This window comes from Girardinichthys multiradiatus, chromosome 23 (genome assembly GCF_021462225.1).
Source record: "Girardinichthys multiradiatus isolate DD_20200921_A chromosome 23, DD_fGirMul_XY1, whole genome shotgun sequence".
Taxonomy (NCBI): Eukaryota; Metazoa; Chordata; class Actinopteri; order Cyprinodontiformes; family Goodeidae; genus Girardinichthys; species Girardinichthys multiradiatus.
Window position 1 is genome coordinate 22,482,272 of NC_061815.1, and position 24,729 is coordinate 22,507,000.

General features: G+C 40.5%; 1 protein-coding gene across 1 annotated transcript in view; it reads left to right on the forward strand.

Annotated features, from left to right (window-relative positions):
- The first annotated feature begins 15,043 nt into the window (after nt 1–15,043).
- sh3rf2 (SH3 domain containing ring finger 2) overlaps nt 15,044–24,729 on the forward strand; it is a 31,990-nt gene continuing 22,304 nt past the window's right edge. The window contains exons 1-2 of the mRNA XM_047354405.1: nt 15,044–15,352; nt 15,626–16,031. Coding sequence (XP_047210361.1) covers nt 15,627–16,031 — 405 coding nt within the window. The 5' untranslated portion in view covers nt 15,044–15,352; nt 15,626. The remainder of the gene's footprint in view (nt 15,353–15,625; nt 16,032–24,729) is intronic.

Here is a 24,729-nt window from a genome sequence, read left to right on the forward strand (position 1 = left end):
GATGTACTGTTAATACAGGCACTGTAAAGTTACAGTGAAATGCTAGTATTTTTAATTTCCCTTTTACCTGGAAAAAAACTCACATGTGCAGTTTAGAAATTCACGATTCAGTCTTGTGCTAGACTGTCCAGCACAGTTGCTGAAACATGGTGAAAAACACTGACTGTGAGAAGAAATCAGTGTGACATAACAACATTCAGCTGGTGTATCTCTGTGTGTGTGTGTGTGTGCGTGCGTGCGTGTGTGTGTGTGTATGAGGGAGCCTTGAGCAAATGTTTAAAGCCCTCCGGGGCACTGCTGACATTTCTCAGTTTTGTACGCCATACATATTATATCCATGGTTTAGCAGGAGTCGTGATCTGGCCTCTAGATGTGATTCGGTGTCACCTTAATCACTGCTGACACGCTTTTTATTACCGATGTAACAGGTCACCATTAATAAAGGTACTGCCGAGTGATAGTCACAAAATCTGTAAATGTTTTCCAATTAATTTTCCATTTTTTTGTTAAATTAACCTAAACTTTGATATCTTCAACTGTGATATCGCCTTGAAAGTGCATTTGTTCTTTGCAGGGCAAAATAATTAAATTTTAACGCTGCATGGATGTTTGCAATGAATGTGCATGAATAACAATGAGGTGCAGGAAGAGAAAAAAGTTTGCATAATCTATTCTGAGTCTTTCTCTGAAACTGATCCCAAGCAAACTGTGTCCTGTGTATCTGCCTGCTGAATGGGAATTAGACACACACAAAAGTACATCAAAGGATGTGACTGGTTAAGTTTGTTCCAGAGAAGATGGCTGAAAGAAACTCAGTCAGTCATTTCAGATGAGAATGACTTTCATCATCCGCACACAGACGGTGAGATATTATAACCATGTTGCTGCATTTACTTTGGGAAGGAGGATGTTTGTGTTTGAGGAATCTTAAAGGATGATAAACAGAGGTCAATGCATTTGGGATTTGTAGACTGTGACTATGAACTCTCTCTGTATTTTATCCGACAAATCCACTTGTCTTTTGATCAGGTACACTGACGGATTTACTGTTCTGAAACTCCATGTAATCTGACCTTTTTTCCCACAGTAAGTGCTCCTGGAGCAGAGTTTGGCCACTAACTGGGCAATACATCTGGCCTATAACTGCTGACCAGCTTTTTGCATGTTTCCACAGGTATTTTGACAATTTATCTTTGGTGATTGGGATTCAAGACTTAGAGGCTGGAGAAGGCCTCCTTTCCATCACCATAATCTTTGGCTCTTTCCACAGAATCTCTATCAAATTCAAGTCTGCACTTTGGCAGGGCTGCTCCAAACATCACTGTTGCTTTCTGTCAGAAAAAAATCTTGAAAAAATTAGAGTACTGCTTTAAACCTTAGTCTGCCTGGGGTATTAATAACTTTGGGCCTCACTGCCATGCACAGCTTTAAGTTCATCAACTCCTCTGCTTTTCTGTACCTCTCAAAGCTTCCATTGTTGCTTGTTGTTTTGTTTTTTCGTTCCTTTTGTCTCAACTCAACCCATCAGCGTGTTAGTCCTCCTCTGGGTACTCTTCGTCTTCTTTACCTTGTTTTAGCCCGAGGCCATTTGTTCAGGCTGAAGATGTAAAAACAGCTTGGGAGTGCAGATTTCAGTAAACATTACTACGTCAGCATCAATATACTGCAGAAAACACCAGAGCAGAGAGAGTGTTCCCACAAATTAGACCTACATTCAATACTAGTGCACACAGCAGTCTGCTCTTTCTCATAATACTTAATTAATGTCAGTAAAACAGCAGTTTAATATGCAAACTGTGGAGTAAATAAAATAAAAGGAGCCTAATGTGATACACATTTCTGTAATATTTCAGCATCATTTAAGTAAATGATTTGATACTTTCAGGCCTATTTTAGGCAAGAAAAACCCTTTTGTTTACACCTCTTCTTTATGCAGTAGTGGACCTTTGAGCAAGGCTCAGCATTAACCTGCTGTGGCCCTTCTTCACATTCAGCTTTTTTACAAACAGCAGCAGGTTATGAACTGATGTACATTTTGAATCTTAAAAGCATCATAAAAGGTGCATGGAAAGAGGAAACACCAAAATAACACAAAAACTCCCCAAAAATTATCTCCATCCTCATTTAATGGACTTTTTGGTGATTTTTCTAAATGGAGTTGACAGGCTTAAAAGCTTTATGCAAATCGGTTTTAAAACTTGCGTTATGGACTTAATATGAGCTAAAGCTACACCGCCAGAAATCACCAGAATAAAGATTTCCTGGAGGCCTGACAGACTAACAGTCTTTTTTCCTTCAATCTTTCTTTTAATTTTCATTCATTTGTTTGTCTTGCTAGCAATGGCTTTGCTGTTCGTTGGCTGCATATGTAATGTAATTTAGACACCTTCTTCTTTTGAAAACAGAACAAAAGTGAGAATTCAGCCAAAATACAGAAGCAAGCTTTTGTGGTGCAGAATTTCTTTTACCGTTTTAATTCTGCTTCATTAAGCAGTTGAACTGTATCTGTGGAATAAAATAAAAGGAATAAAATGGCTATATTTAGGAATTTCTACCAACAAAATAAAGATACCAAAGATCACAAACTATGATTTAAAGAATCTGTGTTTTGTATAAGATACCCTGTTGAATATTTGAGAAGTCAAAAAGGTCAAGAATTTAAAACAGAGCTGATCTAAATTAGTCCAGATGTTACAGAAGCAGTCAAATGCTTCTCCAAATACCAACTTCATTTTTAATGTTTTAGTATTAGTGGATTCCAGAGAAAATGAGACCTGACTATTCACATAGGTTCAATGTTAACACTTTGTACTCAAATATTACTGAAACGTTATTAAAAATAAAGAATGAAAAAAATCTAGAAAGAATCTAGTCTGGAACAGTAGATATATGTTAAGGTTTACGAGATATTGGACCCCAGAATGCAGATGAGCAGGCATCGTGATGGTAAGTGAAAAAAGGTTTAATTACAAAAACTCACACTCAGCAGGAGACAGGAACAAAACAAACGGGCAGGTAAGACAGGTATGGCATGATCAAAAAGACAAGACTAGGTTTGCGAACAAGACATGAGCATGAGAAATGTCTCCGCGACGACTAACAGAACAAGTGTGTATATATGGAGTGAAAACCAGGTGGAGCAAGGAGACAGATTAACTTGAAGCAGGTGAACTGAATAAACTTAATTAACAGACAGAACAAAACGTGGCTGCGGCAAAAACAGAGACTCTAATATACAAACAAAACCAAACTTGACAAAACATGAACAAGACGACAAAACTAAAGCATGACCAGGAAAATAACAGAAGCATGAATCAAAATCTAAGAATAATAACAAAAGAACGAGTCAAAACCTTAACTGTGAAAAACATAAGAAAAAACCAGAAACCAAAAACCAAACAACCCCAAATCATAACAATATATAAAATGTGTAGGAACCCTAAGTTATGGTTAAGAGCTCCTGGGGGTCCAGCCTTGGCTCTTGAGGCTTGCCAGGTTCAGGTGTTAGACTCCATATGAGCCTGCAACCTTGGGGACAGGATCATCTGGCTTTTGGGACACAAATGTGTCTGGAACTATTTCAGCCATATATTCTAGTGATTTAATTTTCCCCAACTCATCGTCATTTAGAATGGATAGAAACCGATGTGTGCTTCTCCATAAACCTGCACAAGGGATTTATGAGACAGAGATTTCATCCTTTAGTTTTTCATAAGTTTGCATAGTTGACCACTGTGAGTGGAGTTCATATTCACATCATTCATGCCAGCACAAGGCCTGATTCTGGGATTAAGAAAAATATGAGAATAGGGGGAGGGCGGAGGAGAGCAAGACCGGCTGAGAGCTGGGAGGGGGGTTGCAAAAGGCAGTCCCACAGGCAGTGAACGACAGCTGGCCCAGAGGTGTGTGCTTCCTATTTTTGGTTTCCCTAATGCACATCTCAGGCTTAAACAGCTGCTGGAGCATTTGCGAACCAAAAAAGCCTTCAGTGCATTGTGCTGCAGACATCCGGGCAGAAGAAAGGCTTAAAACCTCTGTCTGGCTCAGGTGACTTCAGATCCACCACAGCCCTCTGTCTCACTTCTTCCACCCCACTCAGGTTGTCTTTTCAGAGGGACCGGGTTCCTTTCACACATGAACACAAACACAGGTCACATGATCCCACTCTGCTGATGCACACCGCCTGCAGCCTGATAAGGGAAATTGTTGTAAATAGCTGGGGTACGTTTAACGTAGAGAGTGAGATGACAGCCACAGAGTAGTCAAAGTAGGTCATTAATGACATGGAGGATCAGATGTCACTGGTTTTCCCTTGAAACTCTTTCTGCACATGTCAGGCATCTCTGCTGTTTTTAACAGAAAATGCTCAGTTCAAGCAAGACAATATTGAAATGGCCGAAAGCTTTTGTAAATCATAAAAAAAAAAAAATCCAGTTAAAGAGAGGTTTGGCTGCACCGTTTCTTTAAAAATCTAATTCTGTTGGTGGCAGCAGAGAGGATGCATTTGATGCCTTTTTGAAAAATAAATGAAGATGTCCCTGAGCGGAGCCTCATTTGGGCTCTGGCTGAAGCAAAGTAAGAGCTGCGATAATAAGCTCCTCCAGATGTGGGTAGGGGAGCATCTCGGCATGTTGCCTCGAAGTAAGAAAAGTGGTTGTTTCATTTATTTATCAACTGTAAAATATTTAAAGTATTCAATGTGCAGGCAGAGGAGCACGGGAGAACAAACTGTGAGTAGAAAAAAATGGTCAAGCTGCTTTCCTTAAAAAAAGGAAAAAGACATCTGATGGAAGACTGCCTGCTGCTCTGTGTATATTTTAGTCCTAAATGACATTCTCAGATTCACAGGCAGTCATGACTGAGTCAGTGGACCTGCAGTGACAACACACTGAGGGCCATTATCCTTCCACTGTTGTCAGCTGGACTTTTCTCATGCAGCAAGAGTGGAAACACTCACCTGAAAATTAGATGAGGTATAAACAGTGTTAGGCCAAAAAAAACAGCAGATGTACGAGTTGAGCCGGTTTGACTGGAATACTGTGATCTGCCAAACAAAAGCTTCCCTCAGACATTTACTTAAGGTAATAAAATAAAAGCTTCTTGGTTTGTTTGTGCAGAGAAACAATTTAAATGAATCACCTAGGATCTGCATCAGTTATGACTACCCTCTGACTTTTAAGGAGGAGGATTAGTCCCTCCTGAAAGTGAGAAGTTAATGAGGTTCCTCTGACACACCTAATATTACTCGCCGTCACGTTAGTTGATTGTGACTAAGCCTCACTAATGCATTGCAGCACGAGGATTATGCATTTTGACTGAGGCTGTCTTCAAATTAAAGTACAGCGCCTCGCAAAAGCATTCACACCGCTTTGATGTGTTTCATCTTTTTTCATGTTTATTAGGATCTTATGTCATAGACCAATTTAAAGTAGTGCTAAATTGTGAAGTGGAAGGAAAACGAAGCAATAAGAAGTCCTCTTTGCAGTTTGTGAAACAAGCCATGTAGGGCAGGAGCAAACATGTGTGGAAAAACTACTTCAGTCAGAGGAGACTCCAACTGGGCTCTTTGGTCTAAATGCAAAATACTTAATGTCGTCAAAAACAAGGAGCCCTATTGTACATCACCCAGAACATACCTGCCTCATGGTGAAACATGGTGGTGGCTGCATCATGCTGTGGGGATTCCTTTCTTCAGCAGGAACTTGGAAGCTTCTCAGAATAGTTGGGAAGATGGAGTAAAATGCATTCCAGACTGGCATGGAGGTTTCCCTTCTAGAACAGCTGCCCCTTCTGCCACATATTAGAAAAGTGTGCTTTATTCACTGTTTATTTTTCATTATTAAAATAACTTTGTATATTGTTAGAAATAACTGGACACTTTATATTTGCATTCATTAAAAAAAAACATCCAGTCAGTCATTTTTTACCGCTTCTTCCATAGTGGGTCACAGGGAAGCTGGTGCCTATCTCCAGGAGTCTATGGGCAGGAGGCGGGGTACACTCTGGACAGGTCACCAGTCCATTGCAGCGCAACACAGACACACAACCACGCACACACTCATTCACACCTAAGGGCAATTTAGAGAGACAGTTAACCTAAAAGTCATGTTTTTGGACTGTGGAAGGAAGACAGAGTACCCAGAGAGAACCCCCACATGCACAGGGAGAACATGCAAACTCCACGCCAGAGGACCGCCAGCCCAGAGTCGAACCCAGGACCTTCTTGCTGCAAGGCTATGTCTTACTAACTGCACCACTATGCTATAGGGTAACATGCAACAGACAATTGTCTTTTTTGAGATACCAGTTGTTAGCTTGGAGTTACTGTTGGAGTGCCACATTAGTCAAAGTGGGTCCCGTCTGCATCAGTTCTCCTTAAATATCATAATTATTTAGGTGGACGATCAATTAATATTCGCTCAAAAAGACCAGGAGTTCTTCCATTTCTTAGCACTGTAGCTTGTTTCTGCCACAGATAAGGACATGTCACAAAAGCCCCGAGGGAAAGGTCATCCAGGAGCAACTGCTGGAATCAAAGTATAAATGTATTACTAATCAAACTAATCTATATTTAAAGTTATTTACTGATGACAATCATAAGCAGCAAACCTGAATAACAAAACCAAAGACAAACAACCTAAAGTACATAATCTTATTCTTCTGATCACAACATAAAGGCTTTTGGCTAGAATAAAAAAACGAGCTTTTCACAGCTTATCAGTAAACCAATTCAAGCTCTAAGAGCTTTAAGACCTTTTCTGATTTTTGTCAACTAAAGGTTGATTTTCACAGGCATTTTCATCCTATCAGGTGGAGCCTGAGGTACTTTGTGCACAATATTCAGTCTCTAGATGTACAAAACTGGTAGACAAATACCCAAAAACAATTGCAGCTGTATGTATAAAAAAAGTGGGTTCTATGAAATATTGACTATGGGAAAGTTAATACAAATGCAAGCCACACGTTTCAGATTTACTATTTGGAAGAAAAATCTAAATAAAATTTAAATAATTTATTCTTTTCCTTTTGCATCACAATCATGCACTATTGTGTGCATGTGGATTACATAAAATCCCTGTTAGAGACATTAAAGTTTGTGGAGGTAACGTGTCACAATAAGGAAGCTTTCAGGAGGTTTTGTACCTCAAACACACTGAAGCATATTTTAAACCACCGTCTAATGATCAAACATGGCAGCAGAGTGAGGGGGCAGAAAGAGTCTTCTCGCCTAATGAAAAAAGAGGTAAAGGCAGTGAGTTAGCAGCTCTCTCTGAGTAAGACACCACTTTAAATAAAACATGAAAGCTGGAGAAGGAGGCACTCATCTGTATGCAAAATAAAAACTTGTTGCAAGTCATAATATTCTGAGACTGCGCAGGCTCCTCAGATGTGCCCCTGGGGAGAGCATTCCCTCTGCATCAGATAGGCTTCATATCAGAGCCATCAGACCTGCTTTCTCACCCCACAGCACAGAGGGCTTCCCTGTGGAGGCCAGCCTGACCATCGGACTGCGAGGAGCTGATAAGCACTTATGCACAGACTTCCTCTGAAAGACCACTTACCCCCCTCTTTATCGCTGAAAGGAAGACAGAGAATCAATTTGCTGCACATGAAAGCATTAAACTGAGTCTGAGTCTGGAAAATATAGTTTAAAAGCTAAAATCAGGAGTCGCTGAGGGAGGCTTGGACGGAGGAGGAGGAGCTGATGCGAACATTTGAATAAGTCATTTCTGTTGCTCTCAGACTTGCTGGAAAAGCCACATGTACATTTTTAGAATTCCCCCAGTTCTGCTGACGTGAAGAAAAGCATGAAAGATTCATGTTTGTTTGAAAAATTCAAGCCGATGTTCTGAACCTACGGTGCATAGCCAGCACGGATGAATTATTTAAACCTGGGATTCAAGACTGACATTTTGGAGTTTGAAGTGTGCAACGGTAAAATCCAAAGAAAACAATTAAAACAGATAGCTCTAAACAAAGGATTTCAACTTCTGCACATCATTCTGTCCTCAAATGAAGCTAAAACTTAAACACATGGACAGAGGATAGGGAGGTCCTGGAAGAGGTCAGCTTTGGTTTTTGTCTCTCCAGCAAAACAGGTCAGAGATTGCACCAGCAGAGGGCGCCCCTGTGTCATCTGTCATTGCTGACATTGGGTTACTGCTAACTTTATTTTTTAAAATCTGTTAAAATGAAGATGGTTTTAATAATTAAATGAATAAAAACACTAAAACTATTGTTAAACTAGTCTAAGTAATAATTTCTTTTTTTAATTAAATCCAACACGGAATATGGACGTTTCTTTTATTTATTTTAATTATTATTTCATTATATAATATTTTTTATTACCTAAAACTTTTAAATTCCTCCAGGATGATGAAAACATTTGTCATGTATTGTCAGGATTACTGAGCAGTGAAAGTTTACCGGACATCAAGATGTCACAATAACTCCAAAGAGCTTGGTACACTTACAAAACAAACTGTTAAAATTAAACCAACAAAACTAGGGTAGCAGCACATTTTAATGGTCAAGATTTTAATCAGTATTTCTAAGTAAATATAAGTTTAACAGCTAAAAAGGTCACTTAAATAAATTATCAAATTGCCACCAGCTTTTTAAAGTACCTAATCAACCATAGTAGTTCAATTCAAGCAAATTTAAAATTATTTAACTCAAATTAATGAATTTAATTGTATAAATTAGTTAACGGGATAAAACTGTTAGAATTTAATCAATGAAACTGGCATAACAACTTTTAATACATTTGAATTGTTTTCATTGTATTCTATGTCTCCAGGTAAACATTATGAAGGTTTAGCAAATAAAAGGGCACCAAATAAATAAGATTGCAACCAATGACAAAATATTTTTCTGGCTCAAATTTAAAACAATTCATCATAAATAAAAATTGTTACACTGATAGAACAAACTAATAGAATCAACTAATAAAATCTGTGTAAAAATTTGTTTTCTTTCTAAATTAGTAGCTTTATATATATATATATATATATAAATTATTTATGAAAGCTCAACAGCTTAAGAACAACGTAATATTTTTTTTTAAATTGCGACCACTTTTTAAAGGCAACTTACTCCTCAAAATGTGTTAAATTCAAACTAGTTTAAGATAACTTTACTTCAGTTATGTTACTGCTAAGTCAGCACAAACAAGTTTTATCACAACAGTCACCTCTGCTGGGTCCTTGTTAGGTATTATTTAGTCAACTCAGAGGTAAGAACGATACAGAGTCAGTTTTACTTGTGACAAGGGTAGCCCACTTTGCAGTGCAATTACAAAGTTTTGACACCCTATCTCTTTATTTATATACACAGTTCAACAGACAGTTCAGACAGGGTGTATATGTGTGTGTGAGACTGAAAGGAGGCTGGTTCTCACGGAGATAACGATGATCTCACACACACAGGGAGGAAGGCATACCAGAGCAGAAAACAAAGCGGAGTGCAGGTGCCTTGCAACACAAAGTTTTTACATGAGTGATAACAAGTCCTCGCACCCATCCAACAGTCCTCCATGGTATTAAAGTCAAGAAATCGTAAATAAGAACCGGTTTGGGATAAAGACATAAAATGTTGGTAAAAGAGTGATGAACTTTTAAAATCTATTCTAAAATGGTGGTTTTTAAAACCGCTTTCCTGGCAATGACAGCAAAGATTTGCCATTCATTGAAAACAACTCCCCCATGTAAAGAAACTGTGATTTTGGCGATTTTAATTTTCTTGTTGCTATTGTTGCTAAACTAGTGAAAGTTAGACCTAAACTTAAATGATTGCTTATAGCTTAAATTCAGCCTCACTCTTCACTCCAAAGTTGAGTTTTGGATGTTATTAAATATTAGCCATTTAAAAGATTCAAATTTTAATCCAATGTTTTAGTTTTTAATGTAATTGTTAGTAATGGTTAAATTCTAACAGTATTAGCTACTTTTTTATAACATATCCTGCCTGAACATTCTCGTTAGAATGGAAATGAAAATATTGGTTCAATGGTCAATTATTATTCTCTGTCATTGTATTCAGTGTCATATGGCTCTATGGGTTGTATTATGAATGAAAATATCAAGGGATCGGTGCAAATAGGATCGGGCAGCAGATGAAGGGGAGACCTTGGCGACCCGATCTCCGGATGCTTAAACTGGCTCTAGGGACGTGGAATGTCACCTCGCAGGGGGGAAGGAGCCTGAGCTTGTGGGGGAGGTTGAGAAATATCGGCTAGAAATAGTCGGGCTCACCTCCACACACAACATGGGCTCTGTAACTCAGGTTGGACTCTCTTCTACTCTGGAGTGGCCCGCAGGTAGAGGTGGCGGGCTGGGGTGGGTTTGCCCCCTGGTTCAGCCGTCTCATTTTGGGGTTTACCCAGGTGGATGAGAGGGTCACATCCCTGCGCCTTCGGGTCGGGGACAGGTCTCTGACTGTTGTTTCTGTTGCTAGTTATGAGTTATCCATGATGAACACCATGTTCAAACATAAGGGTGTTCATCAGTGCACTTGGCACCAGGACACCCTAGGCAGGAGGTCGATGATCAACTTTGTTGTCATGTCTTCGACCTTCTTGGATACTTGGGTGAAGAGAGGGACTGAGCTGTCCCCCAATCGCTAACTGGTGGTGAGTTGGATCCGCTGGAAGAGGAGGAAGCCAGACAGACTTAGCAGGTCCAAGACTATAGTGAGGCTCTGCTGGCGAAGCCCTCAGCCAGGGATGTATTCAACTCCCACCTCTGGGAGAGCTTTGACCAGATTCCGGGGGAAAGTTGGAGACATAGAGTCAGAGGGGACTAGGTTCTCTGCCTCTATTGTTGATGCTGCCGCCCGAAGCTGTGCCCGTAAGGTCTGCCTGTCGCTGCGGCAGTCCCCCAAACCCAGTGGTGAACATCAACAGTAAGGGATAGTGTAAAACTGAAGAAGGAGTCCTAACAGCTGTGGTTAGCTTGTGGGATTCCTGAGGAGGCTGATCGGAACTGTGAGGCCAAGTGTGCCACGGCCCGGGCTGTGGCAGAGGCAAAAATTCGGGCCTTGGAGGAGTTCGATAAGGCCATAGAGAAGGACTACCAGTCATACTTGAAGCAATTCTGTCAACCCATCAGGTCCGTCAGCAGTGCAGCCTCCCTGGTAAGGCATTGGAAAGGAGAGTCCAGCCGATAGTCGAACCTCTACTTGTGGAGGAGCAGTGTGGTTTTCGTCCTGGCCGTGGAACACTGGACCAGCTCAACACCCTCTACAGGGTACTCAAGGGTTCATGGGATTTTACCTAATTGGTCCACATGTGTTTTGTGGACCTGGAGATGGCAGTTGACTGTGTCCCTTGTGGTGCCCTGTGGGGTGCACTCCAGGAGTATAGACTCGGAGGCCCTTTATTAGGGGCCATCCGCTTTCTGTATAGGTGGAGGAGTTTGGTCCACATTGCCAAGGGCCGGAGGGGGTCTGGTTTTGGACCAGAGGATTTCGTCTCTTCTTTTTGCAAATGACGTGGTCCTGCTGCTCCCTCTAGCCAAGACCTACAGCATGCTTTGGGGCTGTTCTCAGCGGCTGGGATGAGGATCAGGTCCTCCAAGTCCAAGGCCATGATTCTCGACTGGAAAAGGGTGGCTTGTCCTCTTCAGGTTGGAGGGGAGTTCCTGCCTCAAATGGAGGAGTTCAAGTATCTTGGGGTTGTTCACGAGTGAGGGGAGAATGGAGCGGGAGATCGACAGAAGGATTGGTGCGGCCGCCACAGTAATGACACTGTGGCGGTGCGTTGTGGTGAAGAGAGAGCTGAGCCGGAAAGCAAAGCTCTTGATTTAACGGTCGGTCTACGTTCCTACCCTCACCTATGGCCATGAACTTTGGGTCATGACCGAAAGAACAAGATCCCAGAAACAAGCTGCTGAAATGAGCTTTCTCCGCAGGGTGGCCGGGCACTCCCTTAGAGATAGGGTGAGGAGCTCAGCCATCTGGGAGGAGCTCGGAGTAGAGCCGCTGCTCCTCCACATCGAGAGGAGCCACTTGAGGAGGTTCGGGCATCTATATTGGATGCCTCCTGGACGCCTCCCTTGGGAGGTGTTCCAGGCACGTCCCACCGGGAGGAGGCCCAGAGGACGGCCCAGGACACACTGGAAGGGACTATGTCTCTCGGCTGGCCTGGGAATGCCTTGGGCTCCATCTGGAGGAGCTGGAGGAGGTGTCTGGGGAAGTCTCGGCGTCTCTACTGAGTCTGCTGCCCCTGCCACCCGGTTCCGGATGAAGCATGTGGACTTGTATGAGTACAAGTACGAGTTTATCAGCTTAGTAAACGTTAAGAGTAGCTTCGGCACTGTGTTGGAACAAGAATGTCTGTTTGTATCTACCCTTAGCTAATTTAGCAATGGTGTGGCCCAGTTCTTTTGAGAATCAGGCAAAGCCACAAAAAGTTGTATAAGCCAAAAAAGAAGCCCAGACCTAACATACAAGTATGAAATAACTAAAATCTGAATTAAAGTCCATAAAATCCCAGGATTCCAGCTCTGCTTGGTCCAACGGAGAAGGTAAAATACACAGTGGACATCTCTCAGAGAGCCAAGCCCTGGACTCTGCCTGCTCCCTGAGATCCTCCACTGCTATTGCTTTTGTTGCTTTTTATCTCTTGCTGCACATGCTCTGCTTTCCTCTCCCTGCTGGCTCTCTTTCAAAACATCCAGCAGGCTCTCCAGTGGTGCTGGTTAATAAACAACATTTTAACTATTGCTGTCACGGAAAAGGTTTACATGGAACCATCTTAAAATAGAATAAAAAAGTTGATTACTATTTTAAGGCACAATGAAGGTGCATGTTAGACATGGTTCTGCTGCCACGAAAGACCCAGCAGAGGTGTTTGTTCTGACAGAGGCGATCATCTGCATCCATGAAACTTGTTTGTGTGCTTGTTTTGTCATTTTAACTGTGAAACTGTATCTTTATTAGTCAGGTGTTTTTAGTATTGATTGATATCGTCCTGTATTTAAATGTATGTTTAGTAAGATGATTCTGGATTGAGAAATTTTAAATGCTTGCTATATTCACATTGTTTAAGAACCGCTAGATTTTGAGATGTTTTCATTTTCAATCTGTTATTAAAATATAAATCAACAAATCTTGCCTGTTGTGTCTATAGTCCAAGTCAGTATAAGAGCATAATAGTTAGAATGTAAAATTTAAATATAATATTTGTATTATCGTAAGAATTATTTTATATATAAATTGTTTAGTTCAGTCAGCATATTTTTATTAATTGGTTGCAGTTTAACTAATTTAGGTTTCTTACTGCTATTCGCTGTTAAACCCAAATTAAATTTATGCAAATTGTTACACCAATTTAATCAGGTAAATTAACCAACAGTTTATTTTATTAGTGTGGTGATAAATCAGATACACATTGAAATTCTTGCTACACCACAGACACCTTTACAACCTCAAGTCTTATGACACTTCTTAACTTTTACCAAGCTGATATATTCATAATACAAAAAATATAAATGTACCAACTGTTCTCTGTTGGACACCATACTGGGCAAATGAGAATAATGCCTGTGTTTTCCGCTCACATCTAATCAAAATATTCAGATAGGATCTTTCACTAAAGGAAATGTGTAATGTTGCTAGAATTTGACCTTTACGGAACTACCGAACTAGAGTGGAACTTCCAAATATGAATACATCAGAGAATGATTTTTTCCGAGTGCGAATAACACATGAATGCCCCGTAACTTTTCCTCTGCACGAGTGCGCAGGATGACCTTAATCAGCACACAAGCCAGCACCTCTGACCTTTGTTATGTCAGTTTTGTGTACTCGTGTGGTACAAGTAAAAAGTACTCATCAAAAAAATTACTCAATTAAGATTAAAAAAATGCTTTGTGTAAAAGTGTATTTACCCCTGATTGACTGTAATGTCAAATGTATTACTATTAATAGTTATTATTACTTAAAAATGATATAATAAGATAGACAGAACTATAAAGTGATGTTCAAATTCTGTTATTTTCAAATTATTAAACAAATTTGGTCAAATAAACAGCATTTTTACAAAACAAATATAAAAACACAAGAAATATAAATATGCAGATGTCATGTTTTTACAGCATAAAACTCGAAATTAAAGCATGGAGTAAGTAACATGTTTGAACAGTGCAGACTAATTAAGCCCAAAAATATTCATGTGTGCAGATTTCGGTTATGTTTTAATTTTACCAGCATGTTTGTTTTGACTGTAAGTAATATTAATGTCTTGGAGTGCCACAGCCAAGAGTCCTGACCTCCATCTGATAGATATTCTGTGGAGGGAGCTAAAGATTAGGGCGATGGCAAGGAGGCCTTCCAAAACTTAGAGATAAATCCCCAAAATAGCAGTGGAAACATGAAAAAAGCTGCTCAGCAATTATAAGAATGGTTTGATTGGTGTAACGCCAATGTAAATGTTTTCATTGATTATTGTGAAGGTGTAAATATTTTTTAGCATACTACTTTTAATAAAATGTAAGTAAACAGAGAATTACGTTTTTGTTTCAAATGTGCAATTTCTTGTAAATTCTTCTTTCATCTTTTCAGAGATGTCTCAGTTCTTTTTACAAACATATACATTCTGGTTGAATTAAAATAATTCTACATCTAAATCTGCCAGGGTATGAATAATTTTGTCTAATTTAGGGTTTAGGTGTGAGTCTGCGGATGTTTGGTCAAGTGCATTCAATAAATTGACCTGAAGTGGGTAGAAGCTGAAAATGTACCCAATTAAGAGTAGTTTTAGCCTACTTGAAAATAATATTACTCAAGTAACAGTTAAAAAATACTATTTGAAGCAGTTTTTTCTAAAAAAAAAAGTTACTTAAATTAATGTAACAGTATGTAGCTCGTTATTACCCTCCTCTATAGAGATGGAATAAAATATTCGAATATCCTCTTTCATACAATCTCAATATGCAGATGTTTCATTTCGTATTCGTGGTTTGGGTTTAGATTGTTTCACTTCAAAAATCCGTTTTACAGTGTAAGGGTTAACTGAGCACGTCATGACTCTGAAATCCGATACAGTTCCTGAAGATTGAGTCTCTCTGTAGTTGTGGAGACATTTCTTTTTTTCACCGGTTCGTTTCAGGCTCCACAGGTGGGTTTCATGCTGACACACTTATAACTGCTGGCAGGAGCATACCTGCCGGTGTTTATGTGACACCGAGGCGCCCCTCCTTCCCACCGCGGGGCAGAGAGCCGCTCCGCCGCCGCCGCAGCCGCAGCCTCCTCCTACTCCGGGTTCACACATGGCGACCGCCGCGAAAAACGTACGCACTTCCTAAAACCGTGGTTCAGGGGGAAATCCCGGTGGCAGACCGTGGGTAAACGTGTAAGTAAGAGTTGAATGAAATCGTTTTGTATTTTGTTTGTTTCATTTGGAGGAATACGGATATTTCCTGTTGTGGTGTTACCTGAGCAGCCAGGTGAGGTGATAGGACACCTGTAAACACGCAGCGCTGAATCACTGTTAAAACCTCATACAGTAAATCCAGGTTATTTACCTTAACCAAGTCATATGATTTAGCATTAAAAACTTAATTTTAACTCATTGAAAGAGTGTAAATAGTTTAATTGTGTCTCCTGTCACTTCTCTCTGTCTCAGCATGGTGGATTACAGTATTTCAGATGGCCCTGGATCCCTGTTGCCCTTTGAACCAGAGGAGCTGACACTGATCTCCCTGCTGGAATGTCCCCTGTGTTTTGACCAGCTGGATGCCTCTGCCAAGGTGCTGCCTTGTCAGCACACTTTCTGCCTGTCCTGCCTGCAAAGACATGAGGTGGCCCAATCCCAGATCTTCTGTCCGGAGTGTCAAGCTCCTGTCCCTGTCAAGACGATGGAGGAGCTTCCTGAAAACCTGCTGCTGGTTCGGCTCCTTGAGGGGCTCCAGGGCCTGTCAGGACCTGACAGAGGCTCACATAGAGGCCGGTATGCAGTGCCAGTAGACTGGGGAGGCTTGGAGGGTCAGCAGCCAGAGAGTCAGCGCAGAGAGAGGCAAGGGTACAGCGAGGTCAGTGCATGACCCCAGGCTTAACGCCCTGCGTTTCTGTCGGGTTGTTAATTTCAATTTTAACAATTGTGTCATTAGAAGGGGAGGTGTTGAAGAAAGTATGTGGATCATAATGTTGTTCACCAATACAGAAACCTAAACTTCATTGTGCAACCTAAAGGTGTGGCTTGGTGGTAACATAGACTCATAAGTAGCTGTGCTTGTTAGGCTGTATCCTGTTGTAAGTAAAAACTACATTTCATATGAAAGCTGACCAACTTCTAATTCATATATGTAATGTCCCCGCTGGAGCAAGAGCTCTCAGACTTTTTATAACAAAGTACCAAATACCAAATTTTCTAAGTTTACCAACAGACAACTTAAAACCACATTGAAACAGGACTTTTTAAAAGTTGTATTTATTGATTGCACAACCAACTGAATACAAACATGTACAATAAAAAAGTCAAGTCTACCTAAACTGTTTGAGTTGAAAAGTTGGAGGTTTTCCACCCACCCCAACCTCAAAATCCAATATGGCTTCCTTGCACATAACTCTTAGTGATGGTTGCAGGAAAAAGTATTTAATTTGCGCCTGATGATCTGTATCTCACTACATACATTAGATGTACTTTACAACATCCTCCAGTGAATAAGTTGTTACAATGTTTGAAAGTACAAACAGCAGAGACAGATGTTGTTTTTAGCTAATATTGCTAAATGCAGTTAGTCTGTTTGCTGAGCATTCTTCCATTAAAGAATCCAGATCCCAGTTTAGACTTCAGCCATCAGCACTTATTACTGGTTCTCCACCTCTGCTACAGTTGTTCACTGCACCTCTCTCTGTCCTTGGACAGCTCGTCTTTTTGGCACTTTGTTTTTATCATTCTTACAGCACAGATAGTTATTTACCGTGGGAATAACTAATAACAGTTTCTTCTGTTAATACGACATATCATGCTTTTAAATCCTTCTTTTTCACACTTAAATCACTAATCTGTGGTCTATATAATGTGGAACTGCAATACTTTGGTTTGAACTCCTTGTTATTGTAGCTCCTCAGGCCCTTCTTTTCCCCCATGTTCTGAGGTGTGTCTGAGAGCAACTTGTTCTGGTGCTGTCTCTTTAAATGCTACTGAGGCACTTCACACCCACCCCCCTCGAGGTCAAGGGGGGCTGCACTTTAACCCGTTCAGATATTTTTGTAGTTTGATAACAATTATCTAGTGCCGCAGAAATAAGACAAAAATGGCAAAGCCAATGCAGAACTGTTTATGTAATAATAATATTCAAAAAATGCAGTACGGTTTTGTCCTCAAGGAGGTAAAAGCAGCACACAACACAGCAGAAGGCACAGTTGCTACTGCTATCAAAACAATGGACAGGACATCATATTGACAAACAATAAATTAATGTCCAAACTAAAATTTGTTGTCATTTTAGCTTTATTTGCAGCTTACCGCTTTGCTGCGTCCATCGTTTCCAGAGACAGAAGGAACTGATCCCCTAATCAGATTAAGTCTTTCAGAAAATCCTTCTTGATACTGGCGGAGGTTGCTGAGGGCACAAGTGGGGAAACAGAAAATCAGTGGGGACACTGATGTGGATAGATTTTCAAGAAAAATAAAATTTAACCAGGCACTTCGAAGAGGTTCTGATGCTGGAACACGGTGTAATTAATTGTGTGGGTTGAAACACCCAAAAATTGAACCGACCTTATCCTCTTTCAGTGTATGCATTCTTGAGCTTGGACTACAGAATCGCAGCGAGAAGTAAATATGGTGGATACGCGAAATTGATTAGCCAGAGGTCCATAACCTTATTTAGCTGTTCCGCGTCAAATACTGCAACGTAACAGTTGGAAAAACGTAACAGATGATAGAGAAAAGTGAATGGACTGAAAAATACGACCCTAGCAGTATATAAAGATATCTCCGCAACACCTGGAGAGACTCAGTTTTTTTCTCCTACACTCCTACACACACCAAGTACAGAACAAATCTATTTAAAGGCTAAAAAAGTGGATTTTGCATGATATGTCCCCTTTAAAAGGCTTTTTCTGCTTCTGCCTCTCTGCCTGCTCAGACGCTTTTCTCCTAAGCTCCCTGCTTGCATTGTTTTACTCCTGACTTTTTATCTCAGCCAAAATTACGGAAATATTGGGCTAAAACAACTTCTTACCAGCGACTCCCAAGGATTATTATTATTTTAATTTTATTTTATTTTTTTCTAAAGGATTTTGATGTTTTTATAATTGAACCTGAAAGAAGGGTAAGTTGACGCCAGCTAAGCAGCACAAAATGCCTCCCCTCACCACAGAGGACTTCGACAAACTTTTACAGAAATTGGCTGTTTTGGAGATGAAAATCCACCGACTAGAAGTGAATGTGGAGGTGAATATGGGGTACAACGATGATTCAACTCTGCCTGTGATCCCAAACAGTGACAGCCAGGTCAACAACTCAGCCGGCAATCAGAACACTGAGAATAAACCTACCGGCAGACCCCCCTGGCATGTTTTAGGCGCATGCCCAAAAAAATCAAGGTGGACGACTCACTGGAAGATCTCAGCAATTAAATAAATTAGAATGGCCAGAATTACAGAGAAATGCCCTCGTTTCCCCTGGGAAAAGAAGACTTCGACAGCGAGCTGCTGTCACAACAACTGATAGGATTGAGACAGATTTGCTCCACTACAGAATGACAACCAGGAAAACTATCCATCTTCTGAGAACAATAAAAGGTTTGAGAACAACCTTCACTCTAAACAGTCTTCTCCTAAGCTGCCAGAGAAAAAGTACCCCACCGGACCAAGAACCCTAATAGTGGGCAACACAGCTGTGGATGGGATTAAAAACTTCTGCAACAAGAAAAACACAGAAGTTATGATTGGTACCAGTAATGTGGTGTCTGATATCTCAGAGAATATTCTTGCAATCACAGAAAAGTGCCCGTCTCTAGAAAATCTTATTATACACTGTGGAGCCATGGATGATGTGGCTGAGAAAAAATCAGAAGGGCTGAAGGAGGATTTCACTCATCTTCTGAATATTGTTGGAGGTCTCAATATCAAGGTGTTTCTCAGTGGACCCTTTGCACTGATTTTCTGTGGAGATGAGATTTTTTCGAGACTTCTGATGATTAATAAGTAGTTGAAAAAAACATGTGCTACTACATCTGTGAACTTCATCGACAACTTTAATATTTTTTGGGAAAAAAGACAACTCTTCAAGCAAGATGGTTTCTGTTTGAACAAGCCAGGAGCCAGACGTCTCACATCTAATCTCTTCTATTCAGTAAATAATCCGCCAGCAGCTTTGACCTTCAGCAGAGAACATGGAGTATCAACAACAATGATAACGCTGCCTCCAACAGCTCCAGCAGAAACAATCAGCCAATTGGCTGAGAAAGAGAGCTCATCACAAAAGGTCTCCCCATCGAAATCCACAGGAGAAGTGGACCCCCCATTATACGCCCCCTCCCCCCAAACCCAGACCGACAACTCTGTTAAACCCCCCTCACCCCAGACCCCGACCCAGACTGCACAGAACTCTCCCATCTACCACTGAGCCCGCTTTTTGCTTTACTGATTCTGATAACATGAAAGGAGCTCTTAAAATCGGGACCCAAGTGGCTCTGACATCTTCTCCATTCAACACCCCCCGTGGCCGAGGCCCTGCTACTAAACCAACATCTTCCAAATGTCGCAGACTTCCACCACCTCATAATCTATCTCCTCCTAATCAGGACCTTCGAATCACTTCTCTGTGATACAGTCTGGGCCCCAGTGGTAACTCTTATCAGAAATGTCCAGGAAAAACTTGGGCCCCTAATAGGAGATAGTTGTAAAATCTCTGTGCTTATACGTGACAGAAAGAACAAAGCCAAAAGGATAAGAGACAGTAATAAACAATCAACGAAAGCCATAAACTGTCAGGTACAACCAGACACAGAGTTAATATCAACAACTAAGTCATATAAACTGGCTTTACTGAACATTAGATCTCTGTCAGAAAAATTTTTTTTAATCAATGACTTCATTACTGGGCTGCACGGTGGCGCAGTTGGTAGCATTGTTGCCTTGCAGCAAGAAGGTCCTGGGTTCGATTCCCGGCCGGGGGTCTTTCTGCATGGAGTTTGCATGTTCTCCCCGTGCATGTGTGGGTTCTCACCGGGTACTCCGGCTTCCTCCCACAGTCCAAAGACATGCCTGTTAGGTTAATTGGTCACTCTAAATTGCCCTTAGGTGTATGAATGAGTGCATGGTTGTTTGTGTGTTGCCCTGCAATGGATTGGCGACCTGTCCAGGGTGTACCCCGCCTATCGCCCATAGACTGCTGGAGATAGGCACCAGCTTCCCTGCGACCCACTATGGAATAAGTGGTAGAAAATGATTGACTGACTTCATTACTGACCACGATCTTGATGTTATGTTTTTAACAGAAACATGGTTACATGAATTTAATGAAGCTCCCATTCTGATAGAGTCGACGCCTCCAAACTACAATTTTCTTTGTGAGAGCAGACAGCAAAGAAAAGGTGGAGAGGTGGCCTCTTTGTTTAAAGATTTATTAGAGTGTAAAAAAGTATTTCTGGGAAAGTTTACTCTTTTGAATATTTGGCTCTCCAGGTAAAGAGCACGGTCCGAACCATGTTCTTGAATATTTACAGGCCTCCTAAATCAAAAACAAACTTTATCAGTGGTTTTGATGAGCTTTTATCTGTGATATGTGTTGATTATGACTGTTTAATTATTGTTGGAGACTTCAACATTCACCTGGACAATCCTGAAGACAGACGTGCAATAGATCTATGTGACACTCTTAGAAATTTTGGTTTTACTCAACATGTTAAACAGCAAACGCACAAACAGGGACATATTTTGGACTTGATCATCACTAAGGGTCTAAACATTTCCAAGGTATCTGTAACTGATGTTGCTCTATGTGACCACTTTTCTGTTATTTTTGAAAGCATCATCTCCAATGGCTCAGTTTGCCAAAGAGACATGATAAGAAAACGCATCTTTAAGGACAGTGATGCTGAAACCTTTAACCAGATTTACTCTTCTACCTCCACTTTGCCCTGTAACACTGTAGATGAGCTGGTAGATAACTTTCATTCTAAAATCTCGGACATCATTGATTCAATTGCTCCAATTAAAGTTAAAGTCGTTTCTGGGAAGAAAATGTCTCCATGGAGAAGTGCTCCACCAGTCAGAAGTGAAAAAAATGAGTGTCGAAAAGCTGAACGCGGGTGGCGAAAGACTGGACTCCAGGTTCACTATATTATCTATAAAGTGAGACTATACAGATATAACCTACAACTGAAAAATCCAAGGGAATCTTTCTTTTCTGAGATCATCATTAAAAACATTAACAATGCTCGTGCATTATTTACCACGGTCGACAGGTTAACAAACCCTCCTGTAACTGTAGCATCTGAACTCCACTCTACCAGGGCCTGCAATGAATTTGCTAACTTCTTCACTGAAAAAAACCCAAAAGATCAGAGGGGCAGTCAGCACATCCACATCAACTCCAGTACCAATGTTGTCTCCAACTAAACCTGATTTTGACAAAATGTCCCAATTTCACCAAATAAACTACAAAAACTTAGAAGAAATCGTACAGCAACTAAGCTCTTCTTCCTGCCGTCTCGATGTTTTACCCACAGCTTTCCTTAAGAAAGCTTTGCCTGTAATAACATCTGATTTAACACAAATAATAAACACGTCCCTTTTGTCAGGTGTTTTCCCCCAGGCCCTGAAAACAGCAATTATCAAACCTCTATTGAAAAAGAGCAACTTGGACAAGCTGCTACTACAGAACTACAGGCCTATATCAAACCTCCCCTTCATCAGTAAGATAATTGAAAAAGTTGTGTTTCAGCAGTTAAACAACTTCCTAACAACGACCAGCCGCTTCGATGTCTTCCAGTTAGGCTTCCTGCTCACCACAGTACAGAGACTGCTCTTGTCAAGGTGTTCAAAGACATCCATATAAATAATACAGTGCTGGTATTATTGGACCTTAGTGCAGCATTTGACACTGTTGATCACTCCATTTTATTAGAGCACCTGGAAAACTGGGTCGGCCTTTCTGGTACAGCACTCAACTGGTTTAAATCCTACTTGAAGGACAGGGACGTTTTTGTGTCAGTAGGTAACTTTACATCAGAGACCACAAAAATCACATGTGGCGTTCCCCAAGGGTCCATCTTAGGGCCCCTCCTATTCAATATCTACAAGCTCCCCCTAAATCAGATTTTAATAAACAACAACGTAAGTTATCATAACTATGCAGACGACACACAGCTATACGTTACGATGTCACCAGGTGACCATAAACCCATTGAAGCGCTGGATAAATGCTTAGAAGAAATCAATGCATGGATGGGCCTAAATTTTCTTCAGCTGAATCAAAACAAAACTGAAGTAATAATCTTTAGACCAAAGGAAGAGCGTTTAAAGGTTAGCACACAGCTTCAGTTAATACAGCTAGGAACCACCAGTCAGGCTCAAAACCTGGATGTAGTGATGGACTCAGACCTGAACCTTCAGAGGCACATAAAGGTAGTAACTAGGTCGGTCTTCTATCACCTAAAGAACATCTCCAGGATTAAAGGACTAATGTCTCAGCAGGACCTTGAAAAACTAATTCATGCGTTCATCTTTAGTAGAATTGATTACTGCAACGATGTCTTCACAGGCCTGCCTAAAAAGTCGATCAGACAGCTGCAGTTGATCCAGAACGCTGCGGCCCACGTCCTCACTAGAACTAAGAAAGTGGAGCACATCAGCCCGGTTCTAAAGTCCCTACATTGGCTCCCTGTAGCTCAGAGAATAGAATTTAAAATACTTATGTTATTCTATAAATCACTGAATGGCTTAGCACCAAAATACATTACAGACTTGTTGTCAGTGTATCAACCACCCAGACCTCTCAGGTCTTCTGGCTCAAATCTACTCTGCATACCCAGAACCAGAACCAAACATGGAGAAGCAGTTTTTAGTTCTTATGCTCCACTAATCTGGAATAAACTCCCAGAAAACTGTAAAAGCACCGAAACCCTAAATTGCTTTAAATCAAGATTAAAAACTTATTTGTTTATAGTAGCCTTTGACTGTGCCATCTAAACATTATTAGTTATGTTTTCAGTCCAATTTTCCTTTCATTTTCTTATCCATCATTCTATTCTCTTTATTTTATTTATTATTATTATTATTTATTTTTATTATTATTTATTTTTTATTATCTTTGTTGTTTGATTTTCTGCATCATTGTAATGTTTTTCCTTATGTACAGCGCCTTGAGTGCCTTGTTGCTGAAAAGCGCTATATAAATAAACTTGACTTGACTTTAAGCTATCCCAGTGTACACAGTGGAAAAATCTCCTGGTGGTTGTTGCTACTTGCCCAGTGACTGGGCTCCAGTTACAATTTTTATGGTGTGTTTGACCTCTTATGTATGAAACTATTTAATTAATTCTGCTATACTCACACTAAAGCATGATACGACTTATTAAAATGTTATTCTCTGCTCCTTTTGGCCTAAAGCAAGGAGGTCCGCTCCGACCTGTGTGTGAATGGTGTCACTGTTCCACAGGTGCATGTTAACTCTGAGCTGAGGGCTCACTTCCCACATGACAAAGAGCTAAACCCAAACCCCTGTTCTCAAAAACAAGTCTCCACTGAGCAAGCCGGTGCACGGGCTTAAAGTGCTCATAGATTATTGAAAATACTCTACCTTGATACAGTAAGAGCAGGTCAGGTAACTGTCAGAGATTCAGTCATCATGAAATATCAAATTTCCCCCATGCTCCAGAGCACTTTCTGACATGCAACACCTGGAACCTGATGGTTTTGGTGCTTTAAAAAAAAAAAATAGAAAGAAAATAAAAAGAAGAGAGGATTGAGAATTGACAAATGAGTGATCTTTTCAAATTCTCACATTTAATCCTGGCTCACCTTTAAGGCCTGTAAAGGTACTAAACAGAATGATAACTGCAGTGCATTTTTATCTGATGTATCTCTCCTTATAGTGATATGGAGAAAAGACCCATTTTCTTCTGCTTGCTCTGACTAAGAGTTGGGGGTTTTCTCTAAATCCCCACCTTGGGTTCAGTCAGAGTTCAAAGAGCTCTGCTTAGTTCAGGATGTTGAATCTGGGATCATTTAACAGTTGAGACATGAAAGTATAATTTAACATTACATTGTTTTATTTAAAGCTTTGAACCTAGGATGCATAAGTACTACAGTGCATTGCAAAAGTACTCCCACCTACTAAATATTTTTACATTTTGTCTTGTTACACCCACAAACTTCAGTGTATTTCATCTGGTTTTTGTGTCATAGACCAACACAATTGTTTTGCTTCTAGAATTGTGAATTGAAAGGAAAATGATACATGGTTTTTAAGTTGTTTTACATGTAATCTAAAAAGAATGGGGAGCATTTGTATTCAACTCCCCTGAGTCAAAACTTTAACTACCTTTCACTGCCATTACAGCTGCAAGTATTTTGGGATATGTCTCTACCTGCTTTGCACATCTAGACCGGAATTTTGAGTATTCCTCTTTGGAAAATATCTAGTTTCAAGTTTTATGCAGCCTCTGAGAGGTTTTCTTCCGGGACCACCCTGTATTTAGCTTCTACAATCTTCCCATCAACTCTGACCAGCTTTCTTATCTTTGCTGAGAAAAGCATCCCCACATCAGG